The sequence below is a fragment of the Emydura macquarii genome, unplaced genomic scaffold (assembly GCF_026122565.2).
Source record: "Emydura macquarii macquarii isolate MOO-44397 ecotype Brisbane River unplaced genomic scaffold, CSIRO-AGI_Emac_v2 contig_306, whole genome shotgun sequence".
NCBI classification, from domain to species: Eukaryota; Metazoa; Chordata; order Testudines; family Chelidae; genus Emydura; species Emydura macquarii.
This window is the reverse complement of record NW_027130443.1, coordinates 12,956,580-12,970,432: the sequence shown is the minus strand read 5'-3', so window position 1 is coordinate 12,970,432 and position 13,853 is coordinate 12,956,580. Positions and strand designations below refer to the sequence as shown.

Sequence of the window (13,853 nt, the reverse complement as noted above, 5' to 3'; positions counted from 1 at the left end):
CCTGAAAAGGTGTGTGTTGTTGTTTGGGAGGGGTGTGTTCTTGCGCCTTGAACAGAAAGGGTGGAAATATGTTGAATTTTTGACAACAGTCTTTTCTCCCCATTGTTATTTAGGCTTTGGAGTTAAATACGTATCATTTAAAAGGGGGGGAGATGGTTAAGCTCTGTGATTAAAATCCCTTTCCCATTCATTTGCCTCATTAGCTCCCTGAAACCTAATGCTAAATGGCAACATGGTTAACGGTTTCGCTGCTTGTCAGTGCACACAAGACAGGAGGGGGCTGAATGTGCTATGAAGATCTGCACCCTCTGCTGAGAGGGAGTCTCATTGTGGGGCCTGGAGCGGGTAGACCTGGGAGTGTGGGTGGAGCCTGGGAAAATACCACCATGTTTTTTTCCAGCCTGACCCCTCCCAGCAGAAGTTAAAGGAAATGGTTCCCCTGGTTTAGAAGGAGAAAATCTTTTTTTAAAGCCAGGCAGGGCTGTAATAAGGGGCTTTTGTTAAGTGTGAGTGCAAACGCAGCTGCTGACAATAACCATAATAACAGGGACACTGAGCATTAATGACCAGAATAATTGCCTTTCTCCGATTGTCTTTGAAGAAGGGAGGGAAAAAAAAAAAGCCTGTCAACCTTTGGAAGTAAAGGCTTTGTGCAGCTTTTTTCATACAGCTGTATCCTCCTGCCCCATCTCCCCTCACTGCTCTGACGCTAATTGAAAATTGATTTGATCATTTACTGTGTTATTTAAATGTTAAATTATATATATATATATATACATACTCAACACACACACACACACGTACCTCCCAGACAGCTCCCCAAACACCCTCCAATGAAACATTTGCTCATCTCCTGGCTGACATGTACCTCTGTGTTCTGCTGTTCTTGAATTCCCTGAGCGAATGAAATGGAATGAAATTAATCTCTCTAGAGAGCCCAGAGCTGGGAAAGGAAATGGGAAAATGTATTTAAGAGTCGAGTAAGGAGGAGTGCGAGATAATAGGCTTCTGTCTAATCTACCAATCCAGCTATTTTTAGTCTTGCTCTTTTAACAAAACTCTAGTGCTTTGGGCTTCCAGAGTATCTTTTGTCTAAACGATCGCAAAGCTCTTTAGAGTCAACCCTCTGTGATCCCCCTTTTGTGGATGGGGAAACTGAGGCACAGAGGCTCAGTGACTTGCCCCCGGCTTCCTAGCTAGTTAGTGTTGTTATAATTTGCATTGTAGTAGCATCTCTGGGCCTTGGCTGTGTTTGCAGCCCCATTGTGCTAGGTGCTGTACAGACATGTAAGAAGAGATGTCCCAGCCCTGAGGAGCTTCCAAATGAAATAGACAAGACAGACAAAGGAGTGAGAGAGAAGGAGGATCATTACCCCCATTTTACAGGTGAGGAGCTGAGGCTCCAATCTTCCTTCACATGAGCTCAGGGCCAAATTTTAAGAGCTCAGATTTTCCAAAGGGCTCCGTATCCAACATGCGGAGCTATTTTGACAACTCTGGCCCCAGTGACTGTCCCAGGTCACCCCGAGAGTCAGTGGCAGGGCTGGACATTGAATCCAGGTTTGCTGAATCTCACTCTAGCTGGTCAGCTGTAACCCGCACATATTCCTTTCCTTCCCTCTGGAAGAGCTGCCGTGGGCCTCCGAGATTCCGGGCTGCTTCACCGGGCTCCAGCGAGGTTTGTAGTGGACATTTTTTTTTTAAACCTAAACGGCTGCACGAATGGCTATTAAATGAAACACGGGGGCAAGGAGACGCTCTGTCGCTCATTTCAGAACGTGATGAGCTGGGCGCTCAGGGTTCAGGGCGGCTTGTGGATATCAGTGTCTTTTGAAGCCAGACTTTGAGTGGCTGGAACCTGCAGAAGGTCACCAGCTCTGTGCTGCTGCTTTTCGCTGCAGGGCAGGAGAGCATTTTGCCAGAACAAAGCTTTCCCCTGTTACATAAACCTTCAGTTTCCTTCACTGCATGTGTGCAGAGAGCCTGGGATTTAGAGGAAAGCCGCTATGGGGCCAAGGTCTCTGTTTCGGGAGCTGGGCCCTGGACTAGAATTCACTAGGGGGCACCAAAGGATTAGGAAAATGCTCTTTGTTTCTTGAGCCTTCCATCCGCAGGAACTGAGGAGCCGCTGTCAGGGAGGGAGAAGAGGCTGCTTAGAACATACCAGGCTTGATGCAGCCTCCTAGGTGGTGTGCTGGGCTGAGGCTGAGTAGAGCTGGGTTCTGGGCCTGGTTTTACCACTGACATTTTGTGTGACCCTAGGCAAGTCACGTCACCTCTCTGTGCCTTCGTTTCCCCATCTGCAAAATGGGGGCAATCTCAGGATGAAAAGCACCAGAGGGGAGCTGGGGATTAGGACAATGTGGTTCATAGGCAGCATGGTCCAGGAGCTCGGTGCTCTTCCCGGCGGTGATCCTGGACAGGTCACTTCCTCTCGCCGTGCCGTTGTTTCCCTTCCCACTCCTTGTCTCTTCAGATTATAAACTCTTTGGGGCAGGACTGACTATGGGTTTGTGTGGTGCCTATCAGAACTGGGCCCTGAGCAGTGGGGACCTCTAGGTGCTACTGTGACACGTGCAATAGATGATGAAAATACTCTGCTCTCATACCATTGAGTTCACTGGAGTTTCTCTGAATGCCACCCAAACTGGGCATCGCCTGCTTCTCCGTTACACAGGAGGGAAATTCTACAATTTCCTATTCCAGATGAATTTGGGGAATTGCTCCTGAATACCAGCTGCTGGAGGAAACTCTCTTGCCCATATGTTGTTTTGGCTTATAATTGAATTCCAAGAAGCTGTCAGTTTTGAAATAAGAAATGCCTGAATTGACTTTAGCAGAAATCACCGATAAAAGAACACGTCCCACTTTGCCCATGAAGCTGCGTTATTACCATTACCCCCGGGTGCCATCTAGTTAAATTAAGTCAAACAACAAGAATTGCTGTTTACTCGTGGCATCCTTCTGAAGCAATTACCACGGCTTCTCCGTGCTACACATAATGGGGACTTAATTCTGGAAGTAGGTTTTGAGGAATAAGGAGCATCAATCGCACATTGTCCTGGAATATTGTTGCAATAACACACCAACGGGAACGCACATCTGAAAAGCTGTCTGCATCCTTTGCTCTTAATTGCGATTCAACCTTTGTCACTGAGTCCTGTTGTCCAGGAAACCAGCTGAAATCAATGGAGCTGCATCCATTTATGCCAGCTGAGGGGCTGGCCCAGCAGCTGCACATTCAGACCGCACTGTATGGAATCACATCCAGGTGCACATGGAATGGATTTCAGAAACTCATTTCAACTTGGCTTGTCCCATATTCATCAAGCAAAATCACAGATGAGTTGCAATGGAACCCACTCATTTTATGCATAAACTTAGCGGAGAGTGCAGCATATCAATTAGGCTCTTGTGTGTGATAATTAGCTCACGTCCTACTGCATCCTCTTCAGCTTTTGTTAGGGGACGTGCTCGCTAGAACTCTGCTCACACTCCTGCATGAAATGGCAACTTCCATCTTTCAGCTGGTTTCAGACTCTTGTCTGCTTCTCAGCCAGCCGGCTCAATAATCCCCAGTGCTCCGACCTTCGCAATAACGTTCCGTCTTTAGACATGTTGGAGGGATCTGGTTAGGGTCATCAACTAAATTCTTTGGCCCACATGGTCTCTTCTTGCCCTAAGAAAGGCGCTATGCCGCTCAGCCCTGCTTCTCACGGTGCATCTGTGCAATTCAAGCCAACACCATAAATGAGTGTCTTTAGGCTGCTCTACCTTATGTCAGCTGGCCATGGGCTCTGCGGGACCTTACACAAGTTGTGAATTGCCGTCATGCAGATGCACTCCACTCCACCCTTCTGGCTCCCTACACCAAGGTGTGAGGGGACAGTTGGCCCAGGGACCAGCTATGCCACGTTATCCCCCTGCCTGCGCCTGAGTTCTGCAAAGTGGCTGCAGCAAGGGTAGAGAATCTGGACCTTCAGCTGCTGTTCAGAGTCGGCCCTGGATCAGGTGCTGTAATTGTGCTAGCCCAGAAAACAGGCAACATCCACTGATGGGATGGTGCAAAGTTTTGTGGCCTGCTGTAACTTACTGCCGTGCAGTTTTGGACAGGCCCCTCTGAACACTAGTAACAGGGTTATGTAGATTTATATCATTTTTAAACTAAAAATGCCTTTAAGCTGGCTGGCTGGCTGAGCCTCAAAGAAAACAAAGGGTTTGGGCTCAGATAACCATCCGGCCCCCTTTTATTGGAACATTTTGGAACCTGCAGACAGATTTCATTCTTCAATGGAGTCTGTATTTACAGGGGAGGCTGTTAGGATAATACAAATAATAACAACAAACACCTGTACCCGGTGGCTGATGTACTGCAGGGTGTGGTGCCACTTGCTGCCACTGGGTGGCTCCAGGTGGGACTGGCACTGTCAGCCCAGTGGCGGGTGAAACACACCCACTTGTCTGTTTCAGTCTAACTCACCTGTGGCTTCTGATCGTCTCTGTTTCTGGCTGCGCCCTGTCGCACTCTGATCACCAGCTTTGACCTACGTGTGGCTGCAGGCGTGCTCAGTAGCCGTGTCTGAGAACGTGACGGCTTCCTGTCCAAATCTGAAAGACATGCACATCCCAAACCGGTCCCCAGGCAGCTGTCTTGGGAGAACAGGGGCAGCCTCCGATCTCAGCCGCCACAGTTCAGTGGCTGCAGAGCACGGGTGGAGCCAGGCCAAACAGCAAAGCGTTTGCGGTCACTGAAAAGCCGCGGTCTGGTTTAGCCGGCTGTGCTGGCACCGAGGGCAAATGTGCTGGGCCCGTGGCCCGATCGGCACGTGTGGAGAGGCTGCAGCTGGCTGTGTGAGTGCTGGTTGGATGGTGGAAATGTAGCAACTGGGCCCTTTAGGTTGGAGGGCAGCAGCAGCTGGCTGTGGAGGCACGAAGCGAATACACCTCTTTCAAAGGGCTGGAATCAGTTCAGCCTCGCAGGCGTTTTGTCAAATAGGAAAAGTTACAGTGAATTTAATAATCTGCAGAACTGCTGACACTGGATCCCCTGTGCTAGGGCGACAGGATGCACCTGGAAGGCTCGTCATCGCCAGGGCTTGGACCCCTGGATCCACAAAGCACCTGCCTCTTTAGCTATGCAAACAGCACCCTTAGCGCAAGTCCATTAGCAGACGCAGCAGTTGCTATCCATTGCGTAGCCATCAGAGGGGGCAGAGCCGCAGTGTGTGATTCCAGGTTACGCTAAAGGCCACTTTCTACAGGGGCTTTGGGCCACAGGATCTTTTGGGGCAAGGCATAAACTCCAACCCGGTCAGAACAAAGCCTCCGGCTCCAAACCCGCCGAGTTCCCCAGCGCCTGAGAAAATAGCTTGGGAGGTTTCCAACGGCCCCGTGTTCGCAGCTCCGTGATGCTGCCGTATCCCGAGCGAGTCTGGCCTCTGACAGCGCCCTGCTCCCCCGTGCTTCACTGCGAGATCCGGGGCGAGGAGGGCCGGAATCTGAAACCTGGTCCCCATCGTGGCCCAGGAGATAAGTTGGAGAGCACTTGCCATCAATCCCGAAGGAGCGGTGGTGGGGTCCTGCCCCAGGCATGCCCAGAGGAAAGCCAGGGCCTGTTGAATTCCCTGCCGTCTGTCAGAGCCCAGGTGTGGTGACCCCTGGGACACAGTTCAAGCCAGGCAGCTGGGGGAGAGGCCCAGGATCTGCACGGACAGAAAGGCTTACAGTCGAGCTGAACGGCCAGGGCGTGCCCTCACTTCACTCGGGTGCTGCGTGCAGGCAAGGTGCTGCCCTGGAAGCTGTTTGACTGTGGCTGTTCCGGGCTTTCTAGTGTCTGAGCATCTACCCTCCCTGCACCACAGGGTGGGACGGTATCATTGCCTTCAGAGACTGAGGCCCATGGGGGATAAGGTCCGGGGTTGGGACTTCAGAGCACTGGGTTCAATTCCCAGCGTGGCTACTGGCTCTGTGCATGATCTTTGGTAAATTGCTTAATTCCCCCTCCCTGCAAGGGGGATAACAACCCTTCTTTGGTCGGCCTGGGCTAGTTTGCAAACCCTTCGGAGCCGGGCCTGCCACAAAGGGCGTCTGGTCTCCTAGGTGCTACAGTCCTGGAAATATTCACTGTAAACCCAAACTGCTGGAGCTTGCTTGTCTCAGAGACCCACGGCGCTTTCCAGCCCTTGCATCGGGCCTCTTGCTTGCTATAAATATTTCGGTCTCTAACCCAGGGGAATCTGCGGGGCCCTGGCATTCGGGGGGGCTGGCACCACCGGTAACGTGCAGCGTAGATTATGCGGAAGATCGAATTCTTGCTTGTCTAGAGTGGCCTTGGCTATCAATGAACGACTTAGGGCTACGTTTAAATACCAGGTGTGGAAGCTGCCCGAAAGCCAGGATGTTTCACATTCAAGCTGTGTCCCTTGGGCCTGTTTTACCAGGGGCCTAATTAACGGCATGAGTTTGTGGTTTTAATTGGGAGACAGTCGTGGGGTCCAGGTCTGAGCGTGCGGCTGGGTGCTAGGAAGACGGGGAGCTTGAATCCCGGCTCTTCCATTCAGCGGTGCCTGCGGCCATACGCACATTACGCACGGTGCGTATCACTGCCATGGGGGCCAACGTGGGGGGCAGGGCCGCCCAGAGCAGGGGACTGCTTTCTCCCAGCTGCCTTGTTTGAGATGGCCTCCTTGATGGAGGGGATTTAAGACTCCCTCTCTGTCTTGATTTTCCCATTGATAAAGCTGGGATAGGGACGTAGTATGGCTCATAAAACACTTTGCACCTGGAAAGGGCTGAGTCGTAGCTGTGTATGTGAATGCTGGCTGATATTCAAAGATCACCCACTACAGTGATGCAGCCACCGCTGGGGGTGGGGGGTGGCAGCTGTTTAGCACATAGAAATACGTATATATTTTTTAAAACTCCTGGGTGAATTCATGATTCCCCATTGGCTTGCACACCGTGTGTCATTGATCCCCGTGCAAAGTGAGTGTGAAGTACTGCCACAGCAGAATGGTAGCGGTGCACATGCTCGCTCTACGCTGGGGTCGATGACATGCAATGTGCATGGGAGTGAAGAATGGATCCTTGGTGTATGGATGCAGCTCCACCCACTTCGCCGTTTACACCAGGTCTGATGTTGACCCCAGGGTCCTGGTGTCTTGTTCCCAAAAAGCCTGGTCTTGTGGCCGTCCAGTGAATTAGATTTCACATTCGATGTCAATACCAAGTGAAATGGCCCTGTCCTGAAAACAGCACGTTTTTCTCTTCCCACAGTCAGGTGATCCAACAGATGTGAACCATCATTGGCCAATTTTAAAGCCAGCATTTTTGGACTCACCAGTGAATGAAAAAGCGACGCATTGTTTAGCTTTATGTCATGTGCAGGTTCCTCGGCACGCAGCTTTTCCTTGCTGTGTTCTCCTGCCGTTCCACCGCACGCAGGTGGCCAGGGCCAGGTGCAGAGAAGGGCCGGGCGCGTGCAGCTCTGCCTTTCGCTACAGCTTACCCCCGACTAACCCTACCAAGTCCCTGTGGGAGCTCAGTTCCCCCCAGACCCTGGATTTGGCAAACGCGCTAGGAGAGCGCTCCCAGAAGAGTCGAATGGAAGATCTGACTTCTGAAATAACAGCAGCAGGGTGGGCGGGAGGGAAGGGGGCAATGGGGAACTGGGCTGAGGTTTGGGATATGTGCCACTTAATTACAAAATGCTGCATGGCTTCCTACTGCCCGCTGCTTCAGGGGAGAGGCAGGCTGTGACGTTCCTTGTAGGGGGAAGCCAGCGGGCCCGAACATTAGTTGCAAGAGGGATTCCTCTGAACCAGCGCATTAGCAAGACCATTTTTGTTTAGGCTGGAGCTCTCAGGAGGGCCCCAGGTCACAACACAGGCCCCGAATGCTAAGTGGCAAGTGCCCGGTTGCTGGTTTAGCTCCCGTGGGAGCTGCCGGCTGATTGGCACATCCCCAAAGCAGGCACCTGGCTAGGAGCCTAAACGCGGACCTGGGTTTGGAAAGCGGCTTTGGAAAGCCTTGGCCTGAGCGTGCATGTGCAGTGCCAGGTGGCAGCGGTGGGGATACCACCGTCGTCCTCACGGCCCGTCTCCTCTTGCCTTGCAGCCGCGTGGAGGCGGAAGCGATCGAGAAGGAGCTGCTGGAGGATTACAGGTTTGGCCGGCAGCAGCTGATTGAGATCTGGGGACACGCCTGCGCCATGGCTGTGACCAAGGTAAGGGCGGCGCCGTGCCAAGAGGGGGCATGCTGGGATTTAGAGGAGCGTGCATCTACGGTGCTCTCTCCTTGCTTGCAAAGGGGATTGCGGTGCAGAACAAACCCCGGGCTTGGCTGGCATGTGAGCGTGCTCCCTTGGGCTGTTACCTTTTCCCGTGGTCTCTTTCCCTCTCCCAGCCTGGCTTTTCTGTTAGCTTCCCTGTTCCCCGTCCCCACCACTGGACCAAATTCCAAGTGCAGTTTGTTGGAGGCACAGAAACGTTGGGATAATTTTCCTCCTCCTCCCCTGCTGTGACAGCCACCAGTTTGGCCAGCAAAGCGTGGATTGAACCAGGGACCCCCAGAGCTGAAAGCACAAGTCTCTACTGGGGCGCTCAAAGGTCTGGCTCTGTGGCTGGGCCTCCAGCAGTCTCACCTCCTCCTGGATCTGGTTCGGGGAGGGATGTGTCATGTGCACTGACCAGAGGGTTTTCACGTTCCCTGGAGCCAGCCGTGGTATGAGGCCCCAAAACACCTTGGCAGGGCTTGTTTTTTTGGTAGTTCCCATGCGGGGCCAGAACTGGACGTGCCTGAGCAGAAGGCTGTTTTCGTGGGATTTCCAGCCGACTCAAGCGTTTTCAGGAAGCTTTGGCTAACGTCAGGACCAAGCCAAACTGTCCGTGTTTGTAACCCCTGCAGCTATTGAAACACTGATTTGCTTTGGGAACTGGCAAGAGTGCCGGTGTGGAAACTGGAGGGAATAAACCTGACAGCAGGCAACGTTTGTCTCATGGACTTGCTGGTCTCTGTCATGGGGGGGAAAGAAGCTGCCCGGAGAGGAATGCTCTGTCTGCCCCGTCTTCTTTAAGAAGTTGGGCTGATTCTCCCAGTTGCAGTCTCAGCCCCCAGGCTGCTATCTGAAAAGAAGCGGGGCCAGCTGCCTTCTCCCTCCGGAATTACCTGTCTCTTCCTCCAGGAAGAACCAGCCAGCGCGTCCTCCCCTCAGATGCTAGAACGGGGCTACATTTTTTGGCCCAAACTTTTTTTTCCAGCAAAAAGCAGATTCGGCGACGCTTTGTGTCAAATTGTTCGTTTAAAAAGAAAAATCCCCCCAAATTCAAAGGTTTCATTGCAACGGTTTTGAAACGATCTTTGCAATGACTCGTTGTTTGGAAATTTCCTTCTGTTTTCTGACTTTAAAAAAATTAAAATGTGCTCAAAATCCAAACTGAACTTTGCTATCAGATCAGGAGCAGAATGCAATGATCCAAACAGGAAACCTACCCGGACCCAGGCTCTGAAGCCCCCAGCCCTGCCGCACCAGAAATGGCTTCACTCAGCAGATGCCTAGCAGCTGACGGAGCCCATTAGTAATAAACCAGTCTGCAGACAGTGTGTTTTGCTGCTGGTTCTCGGCTTCCCTAAGGGATGCGAAGCGCGAAGCTCCTGAAAGGTATGTGTGTGGGTGGGTGAGTCAACTCCATCCCGAACTACTGCTGCAGGAACTTCGGTGCTGTGAGACGCTGTTGCTTTTCACTTTAGATCTTCAGTTGAACTCTCTCAACTCCCTGTGTCTGGGCTGGTTCAGCCTTTGATTCCTGCTTTCACCCAAATGTAGCAGAACCAGAGCCCGTGTGCGGGGTGGCCTTTGCTGGCACAGATTTTAATGCAGAAGCTAAATGTCAGCTCAGAAATATTTAGCGCAAGGTATTTTTGCAGCAAATTTGCTCAGCTGGGGCTGAGACAGAGTCAACAGTGCCAAGGTAACAAAAAAGGGCCTGGTTCTCATTCACACCCAAGCCCTCTGATGCCGCTCTGCCACTGTACGTGGCATTTGGACCCACTTTAAAGCCCCTTCGTGCTGCCAGTGTGGTGCAAAGGGGCTGTGGTGGAACTCGAATAAGGTCCATATTTCCTGAAAAAACATAGGGCTGGATTCGACGGTGACGTAAGCAGCGGAGCAAGTTCCATGTGGGGGACGAGCTGAGCGTGGTGAAGTGGGGTAACGAGCACCAACTTCGCATGCAATGGGGGGGTGGGGCCGGGAGCGCGGGCGCGCCTGTCCTCGCTGGATCCTGTCCCTTCCAGCGGGCTGCTTTTTCTGCTCCACAGCCCTGCGTGGTGCGTAGCCTGCACGTGGTTCCCAACCCCTCCACGTGCCAGGCCAGTGCCACTGCCTAGCATGAACCGTGGGAAGGGTGCATTGGGGCTCGGTCACGGGTCTGCCGCCAGAGGCGAGGAGAACCACGCGGCTAAACCCTCCTCGCCCCACCTGGAGAAAGCCCTGCTGGTGGCTCCGACTGGGAACAGTCGCGTGCCAGCCCAGCTGCCGTTCCCAGCTCCGTCAGCTCAGATCCTGGCAGGGCAGCCCCGGTGCTGCTGTGCTGCTGGATGGACCCGATGGCAAAGCAGAGGAGAGTCGGTCTGCAGACGGGCCAGGACGAAGTGTAACCCAGCTGGCGTGTCATGGGCCGGTGTGGAGGTTAGTGCCAGCCCTTTGCATCACCCTGGGGAAGAAGCAGCTTGACCCTGCGGGTGACTTTCATCTTGCAGATGCCTCGGGTGGCTCTGGTGCCGTCTCTGCTCAGTTCAGGAACGGTGCTGACGGGGAGCCCTGCCTGGCAATGAACCTTCAGGACATCAGCCAAGGGACGCGGAGAAGATCCCCACCAGACTTCCGGAGGGAGGCAGAAGGCCCAGGCACGCCCTGGAGGAGAGAGGAGATCATTTGGGGAGTCAGAGAGGGACTGGATCAACCTTCCTTCCTGTCTGCCACTGCCGAGGCCAGGTCCTTTCCTGAATGGCTCCCTCCCTGGAGCTGAGTTGCAGCAATAGAAGATGCTGGTTCTACCGCCTAGAGAAGCCAGTACAGCTGTCAATCATAACTCCATCACTGCAAACTCCGGGTGCTTTCCAGTAGCACCAGGGCTTGGCTAACGCTGGCCATGACTGGCTGAGTCAGTCACAAAAGCAGGCCTAGACCATTCCATGGGAAGGCCTGGGAAAAAGCCAGCGTAGAATAACCAGATAATAGAGCCGGCCGCACCCAGCCTGCCCGGTGCTCGCTTTCCATACTCAGCCGATGGGAACTTCGCTACAGATTAGCTGATTTACATGGAAACTGGAGGAGGTAATTGGGAGCTGCTGTGCTATCTAAATTAACATCACCTGTCACTTCAGTTTGTAGTGTTTGGAGGCTGCTGCACTCCAGTTCTCAGCGGTAACCAATCAGCTTTAAAAAATGTGCTTGGATTCCCACAACGAGGGGACCCTGTATTGACCAGCTCTTTGCCGAGCTGCTGTAGAAGATTTAGTAGCTGACATGATCTCGAGGTCATGCCTGGAGTTTGGTTCATCTGTCCACTAAGCTGCTGTTCTCTTCAAGTGTGATCCTCTCGTCTGGACTTGACATCTAATATCCAATGGACATTAGGAAAAACCTTTTCCCTAGGCGGGTGTTGAAGCACTGGAATGGGTTACCTAGGGAGGTGGTAGAATCTCCATCCTTAGAGGTCTTTAAGGCCTGGCTTGACAAAGCCCTGGCTGGGATGGTTTAGTTGGGGTTGGTTCTGCTTTGAGCAGGGGTTGGACTAGATACCTCCTGGGTCCCTTCCAACCCTCATCTTCTTTGGTTCCCCCTGGGAGATGACACTCCCCATCCTGTTGCTGTTAGATCTAGATCTTTTCTTTTTAACTGCATCGATTCAGATGTTATGTCCAGGCAGCCTCTTGGGGAACTGCTTTTAGGTGCCACCAGATTCTACCCCACATCTCTTTGGAAGTCGCATCCCTTCGGTGCAGTCAGAAGCCAACGGTTGGGGTACATAGGCAGATGGACAGACTCTGCAGAATCTTCTTCCCGTTTTGAGTGATTATGGGATTCTTCTCCACTTCCTGTCTCAAACTGCTGCGTAGTGTCAGTCAGTGGTTGGATAAGGGGATCCAAATCAAAACTCAGACTCCTGCAGAGACTTGGATTTTCTTACTCCAGGTCAGTGTCCAGCACTTGGCACAATGGGGCTATGGCTTTATTTGGAGTCACCAGTAGAGCTGGGCAAAAAAATTTTCATCAAATAGTAAATTCATCAAAAAAAGCAGATTTGGGGTGACTGAAACAACTTGCAAATTTGGGTCAAATGCGGTGAATAGTTTCAGCTGAATTAAAAAAAAAAATCCTTATTTTTTAAAGTCTAAATGGCTCCTTGTGACATTTTCGAAGTGAATGATTTTGACATTTCATTTCTAAACAGACAGTTCCACTTGGAAAATGTCGATTGGAATTGATGTTTCGGTTGACGTGAATGCAGCATCTTCAGTTTTATGAGAAAAATGGAAAATGTTCAGTTTGCGTTTGAAAGGAACTGAATTTTTGCTCAGTTCGGCCGCCTAATTGAAAAACCAGTTCTTCACCGAGCCCCAGGCTCCAGTCACTCCAGGACTACAATAAATAAATGAATGAGACAAGCCCAGAGCCAGAGACCCTTAGATTTGGGGGAAGTTTGGAACTGAAACCAAACTTTGCTTTTTGGCCCACCTCTAGCTGGCAGAAAGTTCCAAACCTTTGGGTGGCTTTTCTGAACTGTTCCTTGGGTTGTGGATCAAAGTTCTGTGGGGTAGGGCTCCCTGCCGCATTTGTAGCACTGATGTACATCTGGTAGCACAAACTTTCCTCAAACCTTTAGATCATCCGGCAAACACGGTGCTTATTAGCTGGAACAGTCAGTAAATATTGACCTGAAATCAGCCCGTTCGAACAAGCAGCTCCGGATTCGGCAGACTTAGATGGTAAAATGTCAAACACATTCAGAGATGCAGGCTGGGTTATTGTCTGTTCTGCACGAGGGTCTGACAATTCATTTTGCCGCACACAGTGCTAATGGTACGTGGTTAGTTTTATAACTGACTGATCTTCAAAGCTACCGGCTGGAACTGTGGACCTAGAACTCTGCTGTCACACTGAACTGGGAGATCCAGTGTGCTGCCTCGGGGCTGAAATTTGTTACAAATAAAATCTGGGCTGTGACGCTTTAAGATGCAACCTCTTTTAAAAATGGATACAAGCGTCAGGGTATCAGACTGGAGAGTCTGTGCCTCTGACCTTTCCTTGGGTTAATTTCTGGGAGATGCTATTTCAAAGTTTTATCCCGGCTTTGGTATTAAAACCATTATGTGGCTCCTGGGGGTGGGGAGGAGATCATTCCCCTAAGAAACCCAGTCCTAATGGGTTTAGACTGAGTTCTGATTTACAGCTTATAAAACAGAGATGGGAGCAAGAGGGTTGGGGGGGGAGAGTTGGACTAGTGATTACAGACAGACAGCAATATCAGTGTCTGTTGGTGTCATTCCTTGCAATTTATTGATCAATTAAGCCTCACAATGCCTCTGCGAGGTAGGCAAGAGGCAGATACACAAGGATTATTTTACCCCAGGTGCACAGAAATGTTCTGTGACTATTTAAAGCAGGAAGCGAATTCGAATTCTGTATCCAATGGCAGCAGCAGGGGAAGCTGTCCGGTGACCTGCACGGTCTCTGCCTGAGTTTGACCCAGCCACCCGGGTGCTTTTGAAAAACTGGATCCTGAGTTTGTCTCACCCCAAAGATGCCTCGATGGGGCATTAATTCAGTAACAGGTCAGAGGAAAGAACTC

General features: G+C 51.5%; 1 protein-coding gene across 2 annotated transcripts in view; it reads left to right on the top strand.

The window, feature by feature from the left end:
* YJEFN3 (YjeF N-terminal domain containing 3) overlaps positions 1-13,853 on the top strand; it is a 41,926-nt gene that overhangs the window by 10,589 nt on the left and 17,484 nt on the right. For both annotated transcript variants that reach the window (XM_067560327.1, XM_067560321.1), the window contains exon 2: positions 8,116-8,224. In XM_067560327.1, the coding sequence (XP_067416428.1) occupies positions 8,116-8,224 (109 nt within the window). The remainder of the gene's footprint in view (positions 1-8,115; positions 8,225-13,853) is intronic.